At 38.0% G+C, this 25,639-nt stretch overlaps 1 protein-coding gene across 2 annotated transcripts; it reads left to right on the forward strand.

Annotated features, from left to right (window-relative positions):
- The first annotated feature begins 1,576 nt into the window (after nucleotides 1-1,576).
- LOC131095429 (mesoderm induction early response protein 3-like) lies at nucleotides 1,577-20,905 on the forward strand. Of its 2 annotated transcripts, none has more exons than XM_058043130.1 (12): nucleotides 1,577-1,598; nucleotides 3,067-3,215; nucleotides 7,607-7,741; nucleotides 9,208-9,328; nucleotides 11,491-11,576; nucleotides 11,763-11,835; nucleotides 13,978-14,129; nucleotides 14,569-14,650; nucleotides 17,788-17,882; nucleotides 19,890-20,017; nucleotides 20,200-20,345; nucleotides 20,445-20,905. In XM_058043130.1, the coding sequence occupies exons 2-12, from the start codon at nucleotides 3,114-3,116 to the stop codon at nucleotides 20,903-20,905; spliced, it is 1,581 nt and encodes a 526-aa protein (XP_057899113.1). In that variant the 5' UTR covers nucleotides 1,577-1,598; nucleotides 3,067-3,113. The 2 variants fall into 2 exon arrangements, with proteins under 2 accessions (XP_057899113.1, XP_057899114.1); XM_058043131.1 differs by having other exon boundaries at nucleotides 17,791-17,882.
- Nucleotides 20,906-25,639: the final 4,734 nt, after the last annotated feature.

The following is a 25,639-nucleotide window of genomic DNA, read 5'->3' on the forward strand; positions in this document are numbered from 1 at the left end:
GCATGAATCTTGATAGCCTGGGATCAAGTTGAAAACGGCCAATTTCCCACTTCTGTGTACTGGGACAAAAAATAAACACCAAAAATGGAATAGATATTCCATTGTACATAAAACACTTCAACTTTTAGATACAATATCCACTGCAAAGTAAATTTCACTTTCTCTGTTTAACCCACAGCAGGCAATCAACAACAGCAAGGTTTGTAGGCTTTGACATTTTGTTTTCTGCTTCAGACACTTAGGATGCAAGGTGTTAGCATAACTACTCCACACCAGCACTTAGGAAGAGGCTCAATACGGAGTGAAGAGTAGGTCACAAACCCAGGTATTAATTGGCCGCAAAGTAATGTTTCCGCACAGTATTCCCGGCCCCGGAACAGGACTGCAAGTCGCAGCAGTCACAGACAAGCTGATTCAGACAGGCGCGGCATGGCGCCCAAACCAGGGGACGTCCGAGGTACCTTGGCTCCAGCCGGCCTCAGGGCCCCAGGGACTCCCGCTCACCTCCCCCAGTGACGAGCAGCTTCTGCTGGCCGAGGCTTCCCCGGGCGGGCGGCGAGGCGAGGCAAGGACAGCAGCCGGGTCCGTGCCCCTCAAGCCTAAGCTCTGCGGCGGGCGTCCAGCGCCCTCTCCAGGCCGGGCAGGCAGAGCGCCTTCGCTAGCCGGGGCGGGAGGCCGCGGCGCCGCTGGAGGCGGGGTCCCGACACGACCTCCTCCGCCCCAGTTAAGTCCTGCTGATCTCTCCGTTTCTTCGTTCCCTGTCTATCTTCGCCTAGAACTCGGCTGCTGCCATTGGCTTAGCGGCCTCATCCGGGCACTCGGCGCAACGCCATTGCTCAGCTCGATCGTCCCAATATGGCGGAGGTGAGTGGGGAAAGCGGGTTGGGGGTGTCGGAATTCGGCTGGTTCCCTGTGGGGTCCCGCTGCTGGCGGGCCTTCTTCACCCGCCTCACCATCCCCTTAAGGCGCTTCTGGGACGGCTCGGTGACGCGGAGTGGCCAGCGAGGCGACCTGCAACGCCTGGGCACTGGGAGCCTGCGCGACTAGGCCGCACGGCGGGTGCCGCGCAGCGCGGGTCCCGAGTTCGCCGCCCGCGGGCGGCCGACAAGCCGTGGCCAGGCGCGCGGTCGCCGCACCGAGCCACGGAGGGCGCAGAACGGGCCAGTGGCGCTGCCGCCGCAGCGCGGACAGTGGAGAAACCCTTGGCGGGAGGAAGGAGAAGCGAGCCCTGGCCTGGCAGCGGGGAGGAGGCTGCTAGTCCGGCTCTCTCTGCCTGCCACTGTCATGTTCCGCCGGGGTCGGAAGGAGTGGGAGTGTCGGGTCAGGCGAGGCTCCTTGGGGGACTTTTGCCAGGGGAGGAGGAAAAAAAGAGAGAGACAGGCAGGGAACGAGCGAGAGAAGGAGGGATAGGAGAGGGTGAACACGATGGAGGAGCGAGTAGGGCGGGGGCTGGCGGGGGAAGGGAACAGGTCCGGGGGGGAAGGGATGGGAGGGGGCATGAAATGGAGACTCCCTACCTGCTGCTGGGTTGGATGGAGCCCGTGTCTCACCTCACTCTTTTCTCTCCCTGCAGGCTTCCTTTGGGAGTTCGAGCCCAGGTTCGTCTTTACCCACCTTCTGCCCCAGTATCTAGCCTGCTGCCTATATGCTGTTCTCTCCTTCCTCCTCCTTCCCTTACTTACCTTCTGTTGCCTCGTAGCTGTCCTAATACTTCATGTAACTAACTGCCTGCCTGATTTTTAAGAGAAGGTGTGCTCTGGGGAGTTCTTCCCTTGCCTCTGGTCACAGTTAGTAATTGGCTGCTCAGAACCCAAGATGAAAATAAAATTTTGTAGTATTTTTAAGACAGCATCTCAGTAAAGCCATGTAGCCTGGAGAGAGATCACTTCTGCTGCTGCTAATTGCAGGGTTGTATAAATTTTTGATTTCTTTATAATATCAGAAAACATTTTAAATTATAATGATATGTCATTGTTAAGGTTTTAACTACTGTTAAGGTTCTTTGGAATATTTACACAAGGAAGCCTATTTAACATCAGCAGGGCTACTCCTGAACAATATTTGGGAAATGCATTTGCTTCTGTGTACCTGCTCTTGGCACTGGCTGAGCTCTAGTATGTAAGAACTAGAAGGGGAAACCAGGGGTGAAAGAGAAATATCCTAGTCTGTTTTTTCCTCCATCATGACAGTCTTAAGAAAGTGAACACTGAAAAACAAAACAACCCTGCATTTCAGTAATTTTCATTGTAGAACACTGACATTGCTGTACAGAATATTTGCATCTTAAAAACTTGTTGAATATAGTGCTTTCTAACAAATGCATTCAAAATAGCAACAGTACTTTTTTATGACTTATGAGTATCCTCTTGGGTAATGAAAAAGTGTCTGTTGGACCACAGAGCTGTCATAATGACTTGTTACTGTGATCTATTAGAAATGTTTTGTTATTTCTGGTATATTTCCCTCTATATTTCTTGAAACTGCTATGTTTGTTCTCTTTTAGATCAATTACTAAGAATTAAATTAGTTTTAATAAAAGATCTCATCTGTGAGACTAATCTGAAGTGAGTCTTGCTGCTTATTTTGCTGTTGTTAGGAAACTGGTTTGCAACCTAAGTTAGCTGTTAATCAGTAAAAAGCTACGCTAGTTACCATAAAAATAATATAAATGGAATCTGAGTCTATAAATCAGTGTCTTGCAGCATCTGAAATCTTGTGACATGTGCATATTATACTTTAATGATGATTTCCAGGATCTTTAAAACAAACTTTTATTCAGTAAAATATTAATTTGTTATTGTACTTTCTGAAACTCTGTTTCAGTAGTTTAGATACTTTTCCCAAGTACTCTATACTGCAAGAGAGAAAACTGCACCTATTACAATACAAAAAGGGAAGGCCAGCTAAAATAGTTGAATTTGTCAGGTAGTTAACAATTTTTTCCATTTATTCCATTGAGAGTTCTAACTATGTATGTAAAGACTCATGCAACCTTATTTTTTTCTGTGTTGTAATTTCATATGTTGGTATAGAAAAAAAATTACTCAAATTAGGGTATTTTGATAGTTGGCTCTTTATCCTCTGAGGATCATGACTTTGACCCTTCTGCTGAAATGCTGGTACATGATTATGATGATGAACAAACTCTTGATGAAGAGGAGGAAATGATGGAAGAAAACAAAAATTTCAGCTCTGAAATTGAAGATTTAGAAAAGGTAAGAGTGACTTGCTCTCTCCTAAATGTCCATATATGTTGTAGCTTTTTAGTGAAGACAACACTCCACCTGTTCTTTAGTATGTATAGCATAATACAATTTTCTGCAAAGTACCTTTGGAGTTGTTTTTTACTTTTAAAGAAAAAAAATATCAGGTTTGGTTAGGACGTAGCAGTGCTTCTTCACAAAAAGGCTGACATTAGCTTCTCAAAGTTATTAGTGTTAAGTTCAGATTGGTCTTTTTCATTTAATAACTTTTTCACTTCGGAAAAGAAATTACTGAAGCAGTTTTTAAAGTCTTATTATCTAATATCACTTGTCACTTCTAAGTTTTATAAGTTGGAAATAAATTTCAATTGTACATTAAGTGACAGCTAGCTGTGTTTCATTCTGTTGGTCAGATTTTGGTTTTCCAATCTGGAAGCGCAGTCCCGTTTTACACATTTTTCACATTCATTTGCTACATAAATTGTAGTTCTGTATCTCAGTTTCATCAGTTTGGTATTTGCTGGGTGTACAAAATAACCAGTGTGCTCCTTGGCTTTTCCTATTCCTTTTTACATTCTTTAATTACATGTTTTTTCTGTTTCTACCTTTTGTTCATCTGTGTCAGTGCATCACCCATTTTAAATGCCTGCTGAATGCTAAATAGCCAGAAACTGATGCTGCTTGCATTACCATTCAGTGACCCACTTAGACCACTCAGCATAACTGCAGATTTTGATCAACAGACTTCCAGTGTAATTTTTAGCATTAAATAGGAGGCTGTGCTTTTGTAGTCCATTTAAAAACAAATTTTCTTAACTTCTGGGGGTTTTGTTTGTTTTGGTTTTGCCTTGCTACCTTTTACAGTTATATTTTTGCTAATTATGAACTTGCAATTATAATAGCAAAGCAGCTTGCAAGTCCGGTGGTTGAAATGGAGTTGGTACTCCACAAAATTATCTTATTGCTTCTATAAAATAAGGAAAAAGAACTGAGAGCCACTCATCTTAAATACTTTAGTACTTTATGTCCCAATCCTGGAAAGACTTGTACATGAATTTGCATTTACCCATTGTGAAAAATCTTTGCAGGACTAAGACCTTAGTTGATTAAAGAAAACAAGTAGCTTAATCATGTATAAGTTCAACAAGAAAATTTTTAAGGTAATATAACTTTTGAAGGTATAAATTATTGGAAAATATTCCTAATTATTTGTTAACTTGAATCAGGTAACTAAAGAAAATTTCCACAGTTTGTTTTATTAAATGTGTTAGGATGCAAGTATGATGATATTTAGTCAAATAGTTTGATCAAAAGCTGTTGGAAAAAAGAAGTTATAAACTAAGCCTTTCTCTTGATTTTTGCTTCTGTATCAATAGCTGGTTTTCTCCTATTACTTTCTGTACTGGTCTTGTCTGGGAGAGTTAATTTTCTTGCTAGTAATTAGTATGGGGCTATGCTTTGGATTTGTGCTTAAACAGTGTTGATAACACACTGATGTAGTTATTGCGGAACAAAGCTTACACAGAGCCAAGGCCTTTTCTGTTTCTCACACTGCCCTGCTGCTCAGGGACTGGCTGGGCATTGGTCAGTTCATGGTGAGCAATTGTTTTCATTTGGATAACTTGTGTTTCTTGGGTTTTACTTCCCCCCTCTTTTTATTTTTTCTTTTCCTTACAATTAAAAAAAATATTATGTCTTATTAAACATTAAACTGTCTTTATTTTAACACACAAGTTTCTTTTTCACTTATCCAATTCTCTTCCCCCCATCCCATGGGGGAGGGAGGGAGCGGCTCTGTAGTGTTTGGTTGCCATCCAGGGTTAAGACATAACAGGGCACAAATGGTTTGAGTTAACAGATTTGACCATAACATTAGGAAGAATTGACATCTGTTAACATTTGCTGGTCATTATATTGATTTTTCTGTTCTTGACATTAGCTTGTCTGGTCTATGCCATCCTCTCTTTTTTTGCTGTACGTGTTCAAGATTGGTGTTGGATTTTGCAGTTTGCTACTGCTCTGTAGTGCTTAGTGATGTTTTGCCTGCAAGATTTATTATTAAAATACTGGCCTTGAGCTTAATCTGGTATTTGGGCTCTGTACTAAAGATTAATGTACTTCAGGTACCATCTCATGGAGACAACAATTATACTTCTTCCTCTGAGAGATTTTTTTTTGTGTAGGTAATACAGAATGGCACCTTCACCACCACCTTTTGTCATGTTTTCTCCCTTGTTACAATAACTCTTTAGTATCTTGAACATCCTTGAGTAGTCTAAATGCTTCTATTTGTATTTCTTAGGAATATTACTTCAGCTTTTCATGAGGTTAACAAGCTATTTAGGAATATGACCCAGGACCTTTAGCAGTGTGGTTATGAGTGGCAAGGCATGTATATGGGAGAATATGAACAGGTGTCTAGAAAGGTTTACACCTCCAATGGTCTGAAACTTCACTCCTGAAGAAGTGCGGAATCCTGATGAAGTGATAGAATATATGGGGGGAAAGAAAAAGATGCCCTGGCTATTCCAAAGAGGCAGAAACAATGGAAGCAGAAGTCAACTTGTTTAGTAAGAGATGAAGAAGCTTCTCCTAACAGGGAGCAGGAGAGCAAATCAGAAGAGGCAGCCTCAAAAAGAAATATTAGCAGTATATGAAGGAGTTCAAGCAGCTTCAGAAGTAGTTGGTACTGATGCACAGTTCCTTTTGGCACCTCAATTTCCTGTGTTGGGCTGGATGTTCAAAGGCAGGGTCCCCTTTACACATCATGCAACTGATGCTACGTGGAGTAAGTGGGTTGCACTGATCATGCAGTGGGTTTGAATGAGAAACCCCAACTGCCCAGGAATTCTAAAAGTGATTGTGAACTGGTCAGAACTTCAGTGTTGCCAAAGGAGGTGACTCGGGCTCAAGAGTCTCCACTATATAATAAACTACCAGAAAATAAAAAGCAATATGCCCTGTTTACAGATGGATCCTGTCATGTTGTAGGAAAACATCATAGTTGGAAAGCTGCCATGTGGAGTCCTACATGACAAGTTGTGGAAACTGCCGAAGGAGAAGGTGAATCGAGTCAGTTTGCAGAGGTGAAAGCCATCCAGCTGGCTACAAATATTGCTGAACAAGAAAAATGGCCAATACTTTTATCTCTGCACTGACTCAGGGATGGTGGTAAATGTCCTGTGGGGGTGGTTGCAACGATGGAAGCAGGATAACTGGCAGTGCAGAGGTAAACCCATCTGGGCTGCTGCATTGTGGCAAGATATTGCTGCTTGGGCAGAGAACCTGGTTGTGAAGGTATGTCACGTAGATGCTCATGTACTCAAGAGTCAGGCCACTGAAGAACATTGAAACAATAAGCAGGTGGATCAGGCTGCTGGGATTGAAGTGACTCAGGTGGATCTGGACTGGGAACAGAAGGGTGACCTATTTATAGCTTGATGGGCCCATGGCACATCAGGATATATAGGAAGGGATGTAGCATACAAATGGGCTCATGATTGAGAGGTCGACTTGACTTAATGCCACTGCAGAGGTTATCCATGAATGTTAAATGTATGCCGTGATCAAACAAACCAAGTGGCTGAATGGTGGTGGGAAGCTACTGCTCGGGGATTAGCTGGGCATCGGTTGGTGGTAAGCAATTGTTTTCATTTGGATTATTTATCTTTTTTGGGTTTTATATACCTCTTTCTTTGTCTTGTTGTGGTTCTTTTTTCTTCTATTTTCCTTGCATTAAAAAAAAAAAGTTTATTTTTAAAGATTAGACTGTCTATCTCAACTCATGAGTTTCTTTCTCACTTTTACCATTTCATTTCTCATCTCCACACTGGGGAGGAGTGAGTGAGTAGCTGTGTGGTACTTAGTTACTGCTTGGGGTTAAACTACACCACCTTCTCTACAGTAATTATAAAATGTATTGTGCAGAAGATGGAAAGGAGGGATAAAAGATTGCTACATTGGTTTATTTCTGTGGTGTTTTGGACACTTTGCAGCTGTAACTATGTAGGACTAAAGTTTTCAGGTTTTTCTGCATTTCTTGTAAGGACATTGTTAATGTTCCTAGTCTATCTTCTGTCTTGAAGAAATATAGGCAAATCATGTTCTACAGTGTGAATCAGATAAGGAGCAAATTTTTAATAATTGCTCTTTAGTTTCATCCACTAAATGGTTTTCTTCAATAGTTTAATGTGAGTTCATTATATGCCAAGAGACACAGTTATGAATTATTTCAGTCTCATGCCTGAAAATATTTTAGATTTTTAATCAAGATTCCTGCTTTCAATTAAATTTTTCTTGTTTGTTTTTTACTTTTGTTTTTCAAAATATGTCTTATCCTTTTAGGCCTGAACTGTTTACAAGTATTTGGCAATATGTTGAAATGTTTGTAAATCTTGTATTAGGAAGGAAACATGCCGTTGGAAGATTTGCTGGCATTTTATGGCTATGAACCCACAATTCCAGTTATGGCTGGTTCCAGTGTGGATAGCTCTCCAAGTGAACTTGCAGATGAGCTTCCAGATATGACTCTAGATAAAGTAAGTAAGAACTGTTTTCCCCTGTATTACAGTTTAAAAGTAGAAATCCGTGTGACCTTAACTTATATTTCACTGTCTCTTGATGTTATGAAATACATATCTTTGTCAATTTCAACATGTAATTAAGAGTTACTGTACTAGTGGTGGACTTGACAGTGTTAGGTTTATGGTTGGACTCAATGACCTTAAAGGTCTTTTCCAACCTAAATGATTTTGTGATTGTACTTTTAATTCTTTTTCAAAGATATTTAGGATCTGGATTTAATTATAATTATCACACAAATGCATAGCAACTTTAGTGGCATTATATTATTACAATTGAGAAATGAATAAGGTAGTGGTTCTTCTAAAACACATTCAAATAACTTTAAATAGATTTTTTTTTTTATTTTATAGAAGTGGGATTTTTTTCTGACAATTTCTGTATTTTATTTTAATGTATGCAATGTCCAGAAATAATAATTGTGGCTTCAAACATACATGTCATGTATCAAACATTTGTGGATTACTTGAAAAGTGCACTACTGGGTGCTTTGGAATGTTTCAAATGCATATAATTTATAAAAAATCTCATATTTGGGGGGTGAGAGAGATTGTTTTCTGTGCAATTACTATATGTATCGCATTGTTGAATATAGAAACACAAAACTACAGTTTTTATGATTCACAAGCTAACTTTGAATTCTGAGATGAATCTGATTGTTGGCTATAAGGCATGCAACTAGTAGTTTGTATTATAAAATCTGTAGGTAGTAAGTACATGTCTTTTTTTTTAATTTCCATATGTATGATGAAATTATGAACTCCACAGAAAGTATAGTATAATGATGGCTTTGCACATCTGATTCTCATTAGGAGTCACCATTGTGTTGAGGCTACAGAAATGTACTTGGCTTCTTGTCTAATACAGTTCTTTGCCTCCCTAATCACTATAGAGGGGCTCAAGCATGTCTGGTAGTGGAGGAGGCATGTTCTTGCCCCCCGCCCCCCCACTTTATTATCTTTTGTCAGTTATCTGTAATTCTTCTCAGAAAAAATCTATGAAAGTGCCTGGCTTTTGGTTTTTGTTTGTTCACCCATTAGACACCCCCCCCCCCCCCGAATTTAAGGGTATCTGATGTAAAGAATGACAGAATTTAAAATGTTTCCACTCACTTTTTTATTTTAAAGCAGTTGGATGAGCATCTGAGATTTGATGCATGCAGGGGTTACTACTTGTGCATTTATTTTAATAGAAGACTAGGGGGAAATAAACCTCCGTGTTCAACTCTGAAATGAATGGTTATATTTGTTTTGAGAATTAGGAGTGGATTAGCTTTTTAATAGTTAACAATCTACTAAAATTGCTTATGGTAAAATAATTCATTTTAATGAATGAGACTTACAATTTGCTGAATCTAAATGCTCACCAGTTTATATTTAATAGTCTGTCTGAAGTTTTGTTTTTTTTTATTTTAATGATACAGGAGGAAATAGCTAAAGACCTCTTGTCAGGTGATGATGAAGAAACGCAGTCCTCTGCTGATGACTTGACGCCATCAGTTACTTCACATGAGGCTACTGACTTCTTTCCTCGGCCATTAAGATGTAGGAAACCTAATTTTATAATAGAACTCATAAAGTCTTACCATATATTATAAACTCTATAGCTTTCTAGTTTAAAATATCAGAATTGCAGAGTGAGATTGAGAAACAGTGCTTTGCAGGATGTTGTACATGAATATTGTCTTTGGTTGGTATTATTGATTACCTAAAAGACCTATATTTAATATGGTGCTCAAAGCACAAGCACAATTTTTCTAAAACTTCAGTAGCTTTTCATAAGTAATAGTTAATGTGTGTCAAGGAACACTCTTGGTAATTTTCTGTGCATTGGTGAATGGCAATAATATGTAACCTGTTCTTTTAAATTAGTGTTTCTCTACTAAAATTTTTGCTGCTACTTTTAAGCCAGTGACTCCTCTATTCAGCCTATGGATGTGAACTGGAATTTGGTTTCTTTGTGATTATTTCCCTTCACATATTCAATGATTTTCCATAGGAGTTCATGAGCCCGTGTTTTTATATGGGATGGGGCCTATGAACCCATGACCACCAAAATTTCCCTACCCATGGAACTATCATGGGAAAGATCCAAGAACCATTGGTTCAATTATCCAACCTTGACAAGATATTCCTCATTGCTCCAACTCGAGTACACCAGTGAACAAATGAACTGCAATAGACAGTGTGGAGGATTTTTATCACAATTTTAATTTGGCAAGTATTTTGACATTTTCCCAGGGAACTTCATCCCTCTAGAGAAAGGGGATGATAAAGGGCACGTGCTGTCTCAATCATCAGCAATTGTAGCCCTTTGCATGCTGCTGATTGTGTAATGTAAGGCGTTTTTGAGAGAGATATAAAAAACTTTAAAAAAGAGCATTATAATTTTTTAAGCAAACCCCAATCTTGCTGGCACTTAAGCATTGCTTGTGAACTGTTAATGATTATGACACTGAAAGTGTGGCAACTTTATGGAAAGAATTATTAGCCTCTTCATTTTACTCAGGATTAAGAAACAGTCATCTTTGCTTTCAGCTATTGTGGTTTTTCTATCAGAATGTTGCTGTTTCTCTATTAGAACTTTTGATTGGGCATTTTAGCATCAAATATCCACCATGTCAGCGAGGGGAATGTCAGTTTTCTGTGCTGTTGACAGTTCCCTCTTTTTTTTTTTCTCATCCCTGTCCATTTATCTTAAAATAACATTCAATTTTAAGATAAACATGTTTAACACAGGCCATTTTCTTAAATTTGGATTCATTGGAAAAAGTAATTGCATATTATTATCCAGGCATATTGCTGTTTCATGCATTCATGTTAGCTTCTTGCCTCTTTCTAACAGCAAAAAGAGAGAGACTGGTGATTCTAGTAACGACTACAGAAGAGGAGCCTCAGTCTATCATCTTGGATATTGTCTTTGATGTTGATGATTCTATTTAGTTGTGATGAAGCTAAAATTAAAACCCTATTTATGAATATGTTATTACTGAAAGTTGAGAATATGTAATAGCTCTTATCAGAACTATAGATTCCATTCTGCTGGGGATAAAATAAAAAAAATATATAATTACTTCAGAACCCAGAACCACAGAGTTCCAAATTCTAAAATATGAGTTATTCTGTGGAGTACTGTATTTGAATTACTTGGAGTGCTCTGCTGTATTTCCTCCTAAGGAAAAAAATATTTCAGAGGAGTAAGCAGTCTTTTGTTCTCTTTTGCTTAATCTGCTTCCAGTATATGTACTATATCTTTAGTCCTTGCTGAGGTAGCCTTGTTTAAATGGAATGTTTTGAATGTCAATTAAAACTTCAGATGAAAGGCTTCAGTAGGTAATAGACTTACCTTCAACTTTCTTTGTGATTAACCCATGGTTAAGTCATAGCCCTGGAAGTTTACTGTTTTTCTCATACCTTTTCTATAAGGTGTAAGCATTTATTGAAGAAAATCAATGAAGAAAAATGATCTAATTTCCTTTTGACTGTTAGAAATATTGTCTTGGTTGCAATAATGGTAAAGGTTTCAGTTCTGCAATATGCAAGCACCAATGCTTTCTGACTTCATTCTAGTTTGATAGAAATGTAGAGCAACAGACTGGTGATGAGTGTCTTCCAGAATAAAAGCAGGGCTCCTTTAAAAAGTAAAGAATATCTGTGTTTGAACTGAAAATTCTTCCTAGCTAAAGCCAATTTATCTGTGTCTGAAGCAAACACTACGTGTGATGGAGATAAGGAATCAGATGGTGAAGACATAGAGGCAGACAATGGTAATTCATCTGAAGATTTGAGAAAGGTAATAACTATATCTTAAGAAAAAGAAATAGTTAAGAAAACTTTAAAAAATGCATTAAAATTTATAGTACATATCTAACATAGTACCTTAATTCTGACATTATCTGCAAAATCCCATGTTAATGGACTTTGTAATGCTTCCATGCACAGAATATTAATACCCTTATGATTTTTGTTGCATCTTCAGGAAATAAAGGTTGGTTTACAGTATCAGGCTGAAATTCCACCTTACCTCGGCAGATACAGTAATAATGAAAAGGGTAAGTTATTCTGTTTTAGTACTTATATTTATACATAGCAGCTGATGGGAAAATGTTATTGAAATTTATAAGATAAATTCAATGACTTAGTTAAAAAAACCAAACCAACCAACCAGAAAACCCCTAGTCAACTGAAGTAATACAACCACATAATTATATCTTAAAAGTGTGACTCTACAACTTTGAGAGAATATTTTTGAGAAGACATAGGAGGGTGGGTTACAGTGTTAATTCTGAAGTATCTAGCAATATTAGGAGGCAACAAACTGGGTCAAGAAGTAAATATTTTCATCAGGATATCATAACTGGGCTATGAACATGTAAGTTTCCATTGAAGATCTTCAATATTTTTCTTTGCTTCTTTTTTAGCAAGTACAGCACTGTGGGTTACAAAATGGTTATGAAAAACAAAACAATGAACTATTTGAATTTTCCATAGCATGAGTAGAAGATGTAGATCTCAATATACCTTGTCTTTAAAAAAAAAATATGTTTTAAGTATGATGTTATTGCTGTGTAAATTTAGGTTAAAAACTGAAATTGTGCCAAAGTAGAAGAAATAACTTTATTTAGTAGAGTTTTATATGGTACCTTTAGAAACCTTCACTGGCTGGAAGCATTAGCAAATTAACATCTCTTGTGTTGCTTAAGAAATCTATGGAAGTTTTCTATTTTCTATGATTTGGGCATGATGCTTACTGGTTGTAAGAAACAGAAGAGTGAAAACCAGTTTTATCTGAGTAATCCTTTTACTATTTACACATCTTGACTTCTCCTTGGTCAAGAACTAGAGAAGGGCCAATACCAGAGGATGATCAGGAATGCATTAATCTGACAACTTTCTCTGGAACAAGCTGGTGCAAGAGAGAACCAGAGAGAGTATTGTTCAGTGGCATAGCCAGGAGCAAAGAGGTCTCCCAGATGGGAGAGCCTGAGGAGTTCCTCTTGAGAATATCAGGTATGGATTCCAGAGAAGTGTTGGGTTGTCTTGGTTGATAATAGAGATTGAAGCTGAGCTCAGCAATGCTTGGAGAGGGTGGAAGATTCTGTAGAAGCCTCTTTTGTACTTCCTGAAGAGCTTGTGATGGCAAACAGGGGCTTATATTTCTGCTGTGAAGTCCCAGGTACTGAAATTGTGCTAGAAAGCAATTCTGCTCTTCTATAAACCTTACACTTGTAATATGTCTGTTTGAAAACTTTCAGTGTTCTTAAGTCATAACAGAACTTCAGGAGGAGATGCAATTTTATTCTTCATCTTAGCTTAATATTCTTTCCTGCAGTTATATGAGACATTTGAGAATCTTCTTCATCTCTTCTAGTGGAACTGCCATTATACTTGGGTGTGTTAGAATTTAATAACTCTAATTTATATTGCCAAGAGAGTACATAAAGCATTATGTGTAAACACATCTATTGATCAGAGTAAAGGATTTAGTTTAATCTAGAGTTTAAATGTGTGTGTGCATAGACAAGGGTTCGGGCCAACTCTTGAATATTTCCAATATATTTCAAATAAGCTACTTAACAGGTGCACATATGATTTCAGTATACTATGAAGGAGGACTATACATCCTGATTGCTTGTAAAATAGTTGATAACAACATTCAGTTGTTAGTGAATGCTAAAAGAAATTACCACATTTAGACCTAGATTTCCATTCTGCTAAGTAAGTTTTAGCAAATTTTAGTTGAAAATGACCAGTTAGCTGCCACCTCTTTTTTTATTTTATATGCAGTATTTGAAATTTTAAAGTACACCTTTTATTGTAAACTATAGCTTATTTGTTGTAAACATCTGAATAAAACAGAGTGGTTTTGCTAGTTTTTTTTTTATATTAAGATTAATATATATGCATATTTTGACTTGAATCATCTACCTGTCAACAACGTGGTCCTCTGTAGAGATTCTTTCTCAAGAGCCAGTCCCTTATCTCATCCTCATGGAATCTGAATCTCTTCACCATACCACACTGCAGTCTCTCTCTAAACTAAGGCTTTTTGGGGAAAAAATGAGCTGCAATTTGAAAGTGGCATGACAGTGCTTGATTTTATTACTTCTGTATTCCTGTTCTTTGTGAAATAGCCTTTTATGTTCTAGCCTTAAAAGTGTCACACTTGCCATAAATTAATTCTGTTTTAACAGCCTATGAAAATGAAGACCATTTACTTTGGAAACCTGATGTGATCTCAGAAAATAAAGTTAAAGAATACCTTTTTGAAACCTCCTTAAGAGCAGGAAATGAAAATATGATTGGCAGAATTCCTGAAGGACTACATACACGTGACAATGAACAAGTATATTTTATATCCTGTTCCATTTGTGGCACATTGCTTTGTAAATAATGTGTTCTCTTTCTCTGCCTTGTATTAGAAAGGCAGCAATATTTTTTTTAATTGGATGCTACTGGGGTCAGGATGTTATTTGTAGTTTTAAACATGTGCTTAAAATTGAGTATTTGAATGTTGACAGTGTGATCTATTATGTTTCAAATTGGCATGATGTTGACAAATCCTGCTTTTTTCTAATTATTGCATATAATAGTTTACATTTCCTTAATTAAACCTTGCCTTAATATTTGGATGGTGTTGCTTTTGATTATTTGAACATTTTCATCCTGTATAAAGATATAACCTCTTTTTACATTAGATATGTTCACTGAAAGGCTTGTTTCAGAAATTTATATAGGATATTTGGAAACTTTAACTCTTTCTAAAGACTACTTCTATTTTATAGGCACTATATGAACTACTCAAAAGTAGCCATAATGTTAAAGAGGCAACTGAGAGATACTGCTCAAATGGAAAGGCATCTCAGGGTAAGAGAGAGTATCTGCTTTTTAAGAAATATGTCATTTGAGGGAGTAGAAAACACATGAGTAAGATTCAGATTAATAAGCACATCCCTTTCCATGATGTCTTTAGCACAGATTACTTATAGAATCATAGAATATGCTGAATTGGAAGAGACCCACACGGATCATCAAAGTCCAACTCCTGGCCCTACACAGGACACCCCAAAAATCCAACCAAATGCTCCTTGAGTTCTGGCAGCCTTGGGGCCATGAGCATTCCCTCGGGAGCCTGTTCCAGGGCCCGACCACCCTCTGGGTGAAGAACCTTTTCCTAATATCCAGCCCAGACCTCCCCTGATACAACTTCAGACCATTCCCTTGGGTTCTGTCACTGGTCACCAGAAAAGAGATCACTACCTCCCCCTCCTCTTCCCCTCACAAAGAAGTTGTAGACTGCAATGAGGTCTGACCTCAGTCTCCTCTTCTCCAGGCTGAACAAGCCAAGTGACCTCAGCTGTTCCTCATACGGCTTCCCTCAAGGCCCTTCACCATCTTTGTTGATCTCCTTTGGAAACTCTCTAATAGCTTTATATCTTTCTTATATTGTGGTGCCCATAACTGTCCCCAGGACTCGAGGTGAGGCCACCCCAGTGCAGAGCAGATTGGGACAATCACCTCACTTTGACTGGCTGGCAATGCTGTGCCTGATGCACTCCAGGACACAGTTGGTCCTCCTGGCTGCCAGGGCACTGCTGACTCATATTCAACTTGCCATTGACCAGAACCTGCAGGTCCCTTTCCGCAGCACTGCTTTCCAGCATTTCATTCCCCAGTCTGTCCGTACATCCAGGGTTGCACCATCCCAGATGCACATTCCAGGACTTGCCCTTGTTGAATTTGATACGGTTGGTGATTGCCCAGTTCTCTAATTGGTCAAGGTCTCTCTGCAGGGCCTTTCTGCCCTCAAAGGAGTCAACAGCTCCTTACAGTTTTGTATCATCTGCAAACTTACTTAGAATCCCTTCCAGTCCTGTGTCCAAGTCATTAATGAAGGTGTTGAAGAGCATAGGGCCTAAGATGGAGCCCTGTGGAACCCCATTAGTGGCAGGTGGCCAGTCTAATGACACCCCATTCACTATAACCCTTTGCGCCCAACCATGAGCCAGTTGCTCACCCATCGCATTACATGTTTATCCAGCTGTGGGCTGGACATTTTGTTCAGAAAGATCTTGGGAGAGAGTATCAGAAGCTTGATGGAATAAAAAAAGATTATATCAAGTGGCTTCCTTTGATCAACTAGGTGGGTAACCTTGTCATAAAAGGAAATCAGATTTGATAAGCAGGTCTTTCCTCTCATGAAGCAGTGCTGGCCACGATGTCTGTGATCAATCACTGCGTTGTCTTTCAGATGTTTTTCAATAATTCCCACTAGGTATATAACTCAGATTAGGTATAATCTGACTGTTGATCAGATGGAGATGTCTGCTAGAGAAGTTTGCAATTTGTATAAAGGTTGCAGGATCAAATTTTACATCTTTCCTTCTTTTTTCCTTTTTTTTTTTATTTTAAGAATGATACAGACGAAGGAGAAGGGGGGAGTTGCAATTTTGCTCCCATAAGGCAGTTCTCCCCCACATTACAGTACCTTTTTGAGATAATGATCAATTATAAACTAATGACATTTATACGAGAATCAGAACATAGCTGATAATATGAGTGAGCCCCACTCTTCATCACTGTGCTAACATTGTGCTATGTCAACCCTATACTTTGTTCTACTGTATAATCATCTAGATTTATGGTAGAGTGTGGAGAGTTTTGCTTGAGTTTACAGTGGAAAACAATTTTGTTTGTCCCTAACTTTTTTATTCCCTTAAATAAAAATCAGTGTATAATTTAGCAAAGAGTTATTTGTCCTGTAGTTTGACACATGTTTCATAAAGCAGAAATGGCCTATGAGCCCTGGTATAAGTTTGTATTCTGGCAGACATTCCTTACTCAGACCTGAATCCAAGGGGAAATTAAATAATTCTGAGTTAGGTACTCTGAAAGCTTAAGTATCGAAGATCAAAGTGAAGGGAACAATAAGGACTATCAGAGCAGTGTTTCAGAAAGCTGTTTTATGAGAGATTTTGTGTCGGAGACCCAAATTCTGTCTTAAGGACTAGTGCTCATCTTCTCCCAGGCCCCAAGTCAGATGGGGTTTATATCCTCATTAAAAATGGTACAAGATGATAATACTGTTGATGCCTGTCTCTTAGAATAATCATTGTGCAATTATCTATACCCACTGAAGTTCACTGCTATTCTCAATATGCATTGAAAATCTACATCTCCCAAGATAATTTCATACCAGTGAGACTTTACATGTGGATCTCCTCTTTGAAGCTTGAGAATTCTGTAGTAAGGAGTACAAAATTAATGGACTTGTAGTGGAATGATTATCACTTTCAGCTGAAAGGAGCAAGGTCTTTTTCCAGTGTCTGCTTCCAGAAATGCTTTGAGATGTGATTGTTGGTTGGTTTTTGTTCTCCACCCTCATTGGCTTTAAAGGACAACTAACCAGATCACTACTATGAATGTAAGATGCCTGAAATATCCCTCCTTTATTATATATAGACACAAAGCCATAATCAAGATAGGGAAGCAACAATACTTGAGACAAAACTGACCTACTCAAATAGTTTGAGCTACTTTGTTTTAAAGCTTTTATTCCTTTGTAGTGTGTTTTGTTTTGTTTGTGAAGCTAAAATTCACTTCTGCCTTTAAAAAGTCAGAGGTTGTTCCTTCACTCTTTTGTTCCAACCGTCACTGTTTGTATCTGATGCAAGAAGGAATATTCAGAAAAATAATGATGTTAACAAATCTTGGGGGTTTTTTTTTATGACAAACTTCCTAAGAAATAACAAATAAAGTCTTTTGAATGTCCTTTGCCCTCCAGGGTGAAATACTTCAGTAATCAGATTAGACTCTTTTATGAGTCTTTATAAGCAGGAATACTAGATTTCAGGTAGGATATCTTTACATTAGAGGAAAGAACATGGGTCAAAATAATTAAACAGTTGCATTTTTTTTAGAGTGTGTTTGGATGTTCAGGCATTAGCAACACAAAGATTAGTGAGTGAAAATAAGTTTATCATGCTACTTTTGCAATTGTCTAGAAGAGATGACAGCATGGACAGAAGAAGAATGCAGAAGCTTTGAACATGCACTTCTGATTTATGGGAAAGACTTTCATCTCATACAGAAAAACAAGGTTAGTATTTTACAGTTAAATGGAAGAATTGGTAGATTATGTGATGCTGAATGTTTGTAAAAGCAATGCTTTTTCAGAAGCTATGCAAAAGAGTGAAATAAGAGCCAACATATTAAAACCGACTTGGTGATTCCATGCTGATTTTGCCTTTGATGCCATTAGAAAAGTAGGTGTTGCAACATGAGTCATATTATCTTTGAAATCAACTCATGTTGATATTGCTTCCATATATGCATTTATGTTAAAATTTAGATTAAATGTCTGCCTCTCCTAGAGGTGTATTATTTTCATACCATGTCTGTGAGAGGGGAAAATACATCTTTAATTATTTTTGTCACTCAGAAGATGTAATTCTACGGAAACGGGCTTAGCTCTTTGCGTTCTCAGAAAGTGTAGTCATCCATCAGTACTCTGGTTTCTGACCAACAAAGGAGTTCTAATCTTGATCTGAATTGCTTCTGATTAACTCCTCTGTGCCTGGAGATTAGGAATTGGGCTTTTTTTTTTTATTAAGTAAATGTACCATTTGGTGCAGTTACCAGTATGTGTGTTTCCAAATTTTCTGTACATGTCCTGTATGTTTTGATACCACCTTGAGGTTTCATACTGGTTGTGACTGGGATAGAGTTAATTTTTTTTATAGTAGCTAGTATGGGCTATGCTTTGGACTTGTGCTGGAAGCAGTGTTGATAAGACACTAATGTTTTAGTTATTGCTCAGCAGAGCTTATGTAGAGTCTATCCATTTCTCCTCAGACTATCCTGCCAGTGAGGAGGCTAGGTGTGCACAAGGAGTTGGGAGGGGACACAGCTGGGACAGCTGACCCCAACTAACAGGGGGGTGTTCCAGACCAAATGACATCCTGCTAGTAATCAAACTGGGGGGTGAAGATTGGTGGGTGGGGGCTGCTGTGGCTTGAGAACTGACTGGGCATCAATTGGTTGATGGTGAGCAGTTGGGTTTTTATGCATTGCTTGTTTTTCTTGGGTTTTATTTTCCTCTTTTTTAGCAATTTTTTTTTTTTTTTAAATTAGTAAACTGTCTTTATCTCAACCCATGAGTTTTCTCGCTTTTGCCCTTCTAATTCTTCCCCCCCCATCCCACTGGACGGGGGAAGTGAGCAAGCAGCTCTGCAGTGCTTAGTTGCTGGTGGGGGTTAAACCACAAGTCTTTTCTTTAGGAGACTGGTGCTTTTGTTGTATTTCAGGTAAACTTTATAGGGTTCTGGTTGCTGTTCAACAACAGTCAGTTAATCCTGTTCAACACTTAGCTTAACCTGTCCAATGCTAAATATCTGGGGGGTTCAATTTTTAAATGGACCTTACCCGTAAACAGTAATTCACCAGCGATACAAATAAATAATTTTAAAATATTTATTTCCAAAGTGCTACGAAGCAAATAAGTTGGTCTATCACTATGGACCAGAATTTTCCAAATACCCAATGTCTTTTCTGCTTCACTTTTGTTGGGTCATTCAGTTGCTTAGTGTTTTACTTCTTAACAGAGTCTGTCCCATAGTTTAAAAAATTGCTATGTAAGTTATGAATTTTAATGCTTCAGATGTAGATACAGTTTCAGTCTAGTTTAAAAAACCAAACCTAAACAACAATAAAGCATACAATAGAACAGATGTAGTAATTATTTAGAATAGAATATACTGTTTCAGTTGGATGGGACCTACAACGATCATCTAGTCCAACTGCTTGACCGCTTCATGGCTTGCCAAAAGTTCCAGCATGTTTCTAAGGGAATTGTCCAAATGCCTCTTAAACAATGACATGCTGAGGCATTGACCACCTCTCTAGGAAGCCCATTCCAGTCTTTGACCACCCTCTCTATAAAGAAATTTAAAACTCTAGATCTCTTTTTCAGGTCATCTGATTGAATTTGTTTGTTACAGACACTAGAACAGTAAAAGGGACAATATTGCAGGAATATAGGGACTGGGGAGATGACAAAACATAATGCTTTGCATTTATCTTGTCAATTCTTCTTGCCTTCTTTTAGGTAAGAACCAGAACAGTTGCTGAGTGTGTGGCTTTCTATTACATGTGGAAAAAGTCAGAACGTTATGATTACTTTGCTCAGCAGACAAGATTTGGAAAGAAGAGGTATAACCATCATCCTGGAGTTACGTAAGTAAAATGTCCCTGGAATATGTTTTCTGTTGCAAATTGTAAATGTAAAAGATAAGTTTTTCTTCCCATCATTGCAGTGTAAAGCTGCAGTGGCTATGACAACTGAGAATAAATCCATCTTCATTTTTAGGCCTTGTTTTCCTGTTAAATAACCTATTATGAATGCCATATTCTTAAAGGGACTACATGGATCATTTGGTAGATGAAGCAGAAGCTCTTGGTGGAGCAGTACATTCTTCAGCCTTAACATCTAATACTCGAACAGAAAGTATTCCTGATCAACAGCTAAGCATTCTGAACTCTGTCACTGCCAATGAGTTGACAGGTAAATCAAGGGAAAAAAACCAAAGGAAACCCACAAACATTTTGTTGTAACTATATAAACAACTGTTTCATTTACATTTTATGTTCATCTTTTTTCCAGCACTGACAAACACTGTAGCTACTGTCTGTCACACTTCGGCTGTGAACTGCCTGGATGATGCCTTCCCTCCTATGGACAGCTTACCCCGAGCACCGGTAGTTAATCATGTGCCTGTTGGAACAGAAGAATTGCTTAACTTGCCTAGCAGTGGTGAAAATGATTGCTTTAATTTATTTGAGACTGGCTTTTATCACTCGGAGTTAAACCCAGGGAACATGTGCAGTGAGGAGACAGAAAGACCTGCAAAGAGACTGAAAATGGGAATTGCTGTCCCAGAATCTTTCATGAATGATGTCTCTGTAAATAACCTTGGTGTGGACTTTGAGAACCACACACACCATATTGCCAGTGCCAAAATGGCTGTTTCAGTGGCTGACTTCAGCAGTCTATCTGCAAATGAGACAAATGGTTTTATAAATACCCATACTCTTCACCAACATACTGCCCTTCACTCAGAATGACTGTGGAAAACTAAAGAATGGGTACTTTATGCAGTAGTAGTAAACTTGATGGGAACTATCAGGTTTGCTTAATCTTTCACTGGAAGTTTGAACTTTGACATCAGTGATGTCTTTTTATGTATAGAACTATATCTTGATTTACCAAGAGTAATTTCTTTTTTCAGTCCATAATTGTGTAAATGTTTGGCAGAGTTTGGAACTAAGAACTCTGTGGTTCAGCTTTAGGCTCTGCTTCAAATGTATTTTAAAGCCTGTAGAGAGAGGCCACCATTTCAAAACCAGCACAGAAATTCTGAACTGATCAGAGTGGCTTTTTAGTCAAAGTTACTTTTGCCATAATGGATGCAGTGTAATAACAGTGTTTACAGGTACCGTTCCTGATCCCTGCTCAATGTAGCATTTTATTTTAATTTTTTTTTTCTTATAAAGGCAGGGATGGATTTCTTTAACATAAACTGCACTAACATACAAGTATGTTTTTTAAATGGAACCTTCTCTCATGTGATACTAAACTAGAGCACTTCAGTTTAAAAAAAACCAGCAATTTCATCTTGGTGGAAGCTAGCACAAGGGACATAGCATGAATAAATTATGAAGACCTACACTTGGAGGCTGTTGCAAAATTATAGGCTGTGGCTACCTTACACAGAAGTAATTATGCTGCCAGAGGTATCTGTGTACTTTAAACTTACTGGCTTAAACAGATATATTTTAGGCTATTGTATTCAAATTAGTTTTGTCCACAACTTTAATGCATCTGTGTAACTTAACTTTCCTAAGACAGCTGATGTATAAAGCTACAGTCTGCACACCTTAGGATTTACCACTAAACAGTCTGTATTTTAGAAGACAAATTGTTTGGAGCACTGCGGTTCAATGTGTTACAGTTTTGAGGGTCTATCTAGTTTATATAGAAGTAGTAGAACCTTGAAGTATGTATTTGAAAGTTTTTCTTCAGTGTGGATTGCATTTATTTGTTTAGCAAGTCATTAGCTCAAAAATAGCACTTCACTACTTTTGATCAAATAGAAAAGGATGAGTAAAAATGTCTCCCATAAAAGCAACTATTTAAACTCAATAGATTTTTATTTTGACCATTGAGTGCAATTTAGCCATTCATTAAGTTTTCATTAAAATGTTAGCTCTAATTCTTGTGGGAGAACATCAGTAGGATTGCCCCTTTCCCTCCATACTTTTTCTTTGCATTGATCATATTACAAATTTAATTGCCACAAACTTGTTTTGATTATTGAAGTGATTAGGCTTGAATTGTTGATATTTGTACTAGTTGCTTCAAGGTTATGCTGAGTAATTAGAAAGTAGTGACCTTAATATTTGAAAGGGAAGAGGATATTTTTATTATGCTTACTGTGAATTGCATTGACATCCTGAGTTATGGATGCAGTGTATGGAGTTTTCTTTACAGCACTGCAATGAAGAGTAAAGCATTTATGCAATAGCACATTTATCATATTAAAACAAATTAGTTTATCACAGTGGCCAAAAGTAAAGATAATTTTGTAATCAGTTCTTATCTTATGCATCTGAAATATGGAATTCTAGTAAGTACACAATAAATAATGGATAGACTTGGCCCTGTGTTGTATTCTGACATTTTTGGCCAAGTTGTCAGCTTCTTGCTGCTGTGTTTTTTGCTGAACTGTGTACCTTGTTTTTCTTTATGAATCAACATATTTTATGTAATTTTGTAAAATACTGATCATAATCCTTCATTGTTATACATTCAGGTCTATGGGTTTACAGTGAGTGGCTGGTCTGTATAAAAATCATTACACAAAGATGACTGAATGTTTATAACAGTTGTGTTTAAATGAACCTGCCCATTCTCATTAGCTGATGCTGTAATATATTAAATTTATCTATGCATTGCTGGGCTCTTAATGTAGACAAATACTTGTCTAAGACTTGGGTTGTCAGCAAGTTGAATGGACACTTTAGTTATTTAATAAAGACTTTTGACCAAAATTCAGAAAATTATGGGAGAAAAATTAATTTCAGCTAGTCTAATAGATTTTTAAATGTTGATCTTATTTAGCTTGTTGGCTAGCTAGCTGTTATTGTTTACTTTTAATTCCTTGTTAAAATGAGGCAATAATTTGCAAGAATTTGTAAATATGTAATTGTTCATATCTTTTTAGATATCTATTTCAATATTTTCTGACTACTTGTGTGTATAGTAACATTTTTGTGCATGCTTGATGTGACATTCATAAATTTGTACCACAATAACTTTATCCATGTAAGAGAGCTATTTATTGAATTTTTCATTTAGAAGCTGGACTTATTTTTCTCTCAGTTGAAACGTTTAAAATGGAGAACTTGTTACTTTTTATTAAAAGAATTGTCTTTTGAAACTCAGCATGAAAACAACTGAATTGCAACCATATGAAGAAATTATATTGCCTTGGTTGTTTGATGGTGAAGCACAATTCTTATAACAAACTGTGATGAATTCTTTGTCTTCTGCTATACTTGTTTTTCATGCAAACAAACCAAAAATCCATAACGGGAAATTGCAGTGTTGGTAAATGTATCCTTTTAATGTACAGGGAATCCGAAGGGGATAGCTGATTCATTTAGAAGTGTAACTTGGTGCTGTGATTCTAGCAATACTTTGACTTTGGTTACTCATATGTCATCTTCTCATGTTAGGTTTCTAAAGGTTTAGTTTTCCTCTTGCCATGGTCAAAGTACTAAATTGTGTACTATTAGGTCAATGAATTGTGTAATTGTTTCCTGTTTTTAACTTTTAAAATTGAGGATCAAAAATGTACGAAAACTTCAGATCAAGTAGAACATAATGATAGTACTTAATTTAACCAAAGTCTTTAGGTAAGTATTTCAACTTTGAATGTAAACTAATGTATAAACTGACCAACAGGGACACTATTTGCCCAGCACTTACAAGCACATTGTCTACAGATGGGAAACTAAATACAGTAATTTATAAAATAATGACAAGGTTACTATTTTTTTATTCCTATTTTTCGTTGGAAGAAAGAAAATACTATCAATTGTAAAATACAGAAGGTATGGTTATAGTCCTCTGAATAAAGCAGATTCCAGTTATTCAAAGTACCTTGTGCATAACAACAAATTTCGTGACAATCGGGACATGAATTTAATATCAGATGTTCAAGAGGAATTCGGTATTGTTGCATTGGTTTTAATATTTGTACATAAACACTGATTTTTATTTTTTTTAGCATTATTTTCTATTTGTTGTACTTTAATACCTGGTGTACAATTCCAGAAATAAATGTCTGGAAACTTTTCTTTATTTGTGATAAAGATATATGAAAAGCTTGGTTAGCGACTTTCTTTCCAGAAATACATAGCAATACCTCTGAACACATTTTAAGATACTCTGGGTCCTCCTGAAGTGCACACTACCACTCTATAAGCAGTTGGGAGAAGTCTCACATACATTAATTACCCTTTGTTCTTGCAGGGGACTTCAACTTGCCAGATGTCTGCTGAAAATACAATGCAGGGGAGAGGAAACAGTGTAGGAGGTGGTGTGGTTTAACCCCAGACGACAGCTACGTACATGCAGGAATAACCCAGACTGTTTTCCCCAGCTTGTTTTTTAATGTGCACTACAGGAACTATCCCCTTCTACAGTACATAAAAGTTTTGATTGGGCAGGGACAGCCTGCTTGGCAGATCCTCTGGTGTTGACTATCCAGATGCCTTTTGTTAAATGTGTATTCCAGTGTTTGAAGGTCCCACCAGCCATTGCTCTCAGTGTCATCTTTAACAGTCCATTATGTTGTTCAATGTTTTTAGAGGTTGGTGCATGATAGGGAATGTGATATGCCCACTCAGTGCTATGTTCTTTGGCCCAAATGTCTATGAGGTTGTTTCAGAAATTAGTCTTGTTATCTGACTCAGTTTTCTGATGTGGCATTTGGCCATAAGACTTGCTTTTCAAGGCCCAAGACAGTATTCTGGGCAGTGCCATGGGGCACAAGGTATATTTCCAGCCATCTTGTGGTTGCCTCCAGCATTGTAAACACACAGTGCTTGCTGTCATGGCTTTGGAGGAGTGTGATATAGTCAATCTGCCAGGCCTCTCCATACTTATATTTCAGCCATTGTCCTCCATATCACAGAGGCTTTAACCACTTGGCCCTGCTTGATTGCAGTGCATGTTTCGCATTCATGGATAGCCTGCGTGACAGTGTCCATGGGCAAGTTGACTCCTGCAACTAAAAGTTGCATCTCTTCCCCTTATGTTGCCAATCCAAATTGACCTGAGCCACTTCAATCCCAGCACCCTGATCCACCTGCTGGTTGTTCCAATGTTCTTTGGTGGCCTGACTTTTAAGTACATGAACATCTATGTGATGTACTTCCACAACCAGATTTTCTGCCCAGGCAGCACTATCATACAATGATAGAATGGCCTGGGTTGGAAGGGACCTTAAAGATCATCTAGTTCCATTCCCCCTGCCAGGGGCAGGGGCACCTTCCACTACACCAGGTTGCTCAGAGCCCTGTCCAACCTGGCCTCGAACACTTCCAGGGATGGGGCAGCCACAGCTTCTCTGGGCAACCTGTTCCAGTGCCTCATCACCCTCTCAGGGAAGAATTTCTTCCTAATATGTAATTGTCATGATTTGATATTGGTTAAAATATCAGGTACTCATGGAAATCATAACAAAGGCTTCATGACTTGAGATAAGGATTAGGAGAAAACACTTTAAGGGC

Source organism: Melospiza georgiana, chromosome W, assembly GCF_028018845.1.
Source record: "Melospiza georgiana isolate bMelGeo1 chromosome W, bMelGeo1.pri, whole genome shotgun sequence".
Lineage (NCBI taxonomy): Eukaryota > Metazoa > Chordata > Aves > Passeriformes > Passerellidae > Melospiza > Melospiza georgiana.

What these genes read in the sequence shown, in the direction of transcription:
- LOC131095429 (XM_058043130.1), top strand. Translation starts at nt 3,114, where the DNA reads ATGCTGGTACATGATTATGATGATGAACAAACTCTTGATGAAGAGGAG. An exon ending in CAGATATGACTCTAGATAAA is followed by an intron (nt 7,742 to 9,207) that starts GTAAGTAAGAAC and finishes TTAATGATACAG; the next exon opens with GAGGAAATAGCTAAAGACCT. An exon ending in ATACACGTGACAATGAACAA is followed by an intron (nt 14,130 to 14,568) that starts GTATATTTTATA and finishes TCTATTTTATAG; the next exon opens with GCACTATATGAACTACTCAA.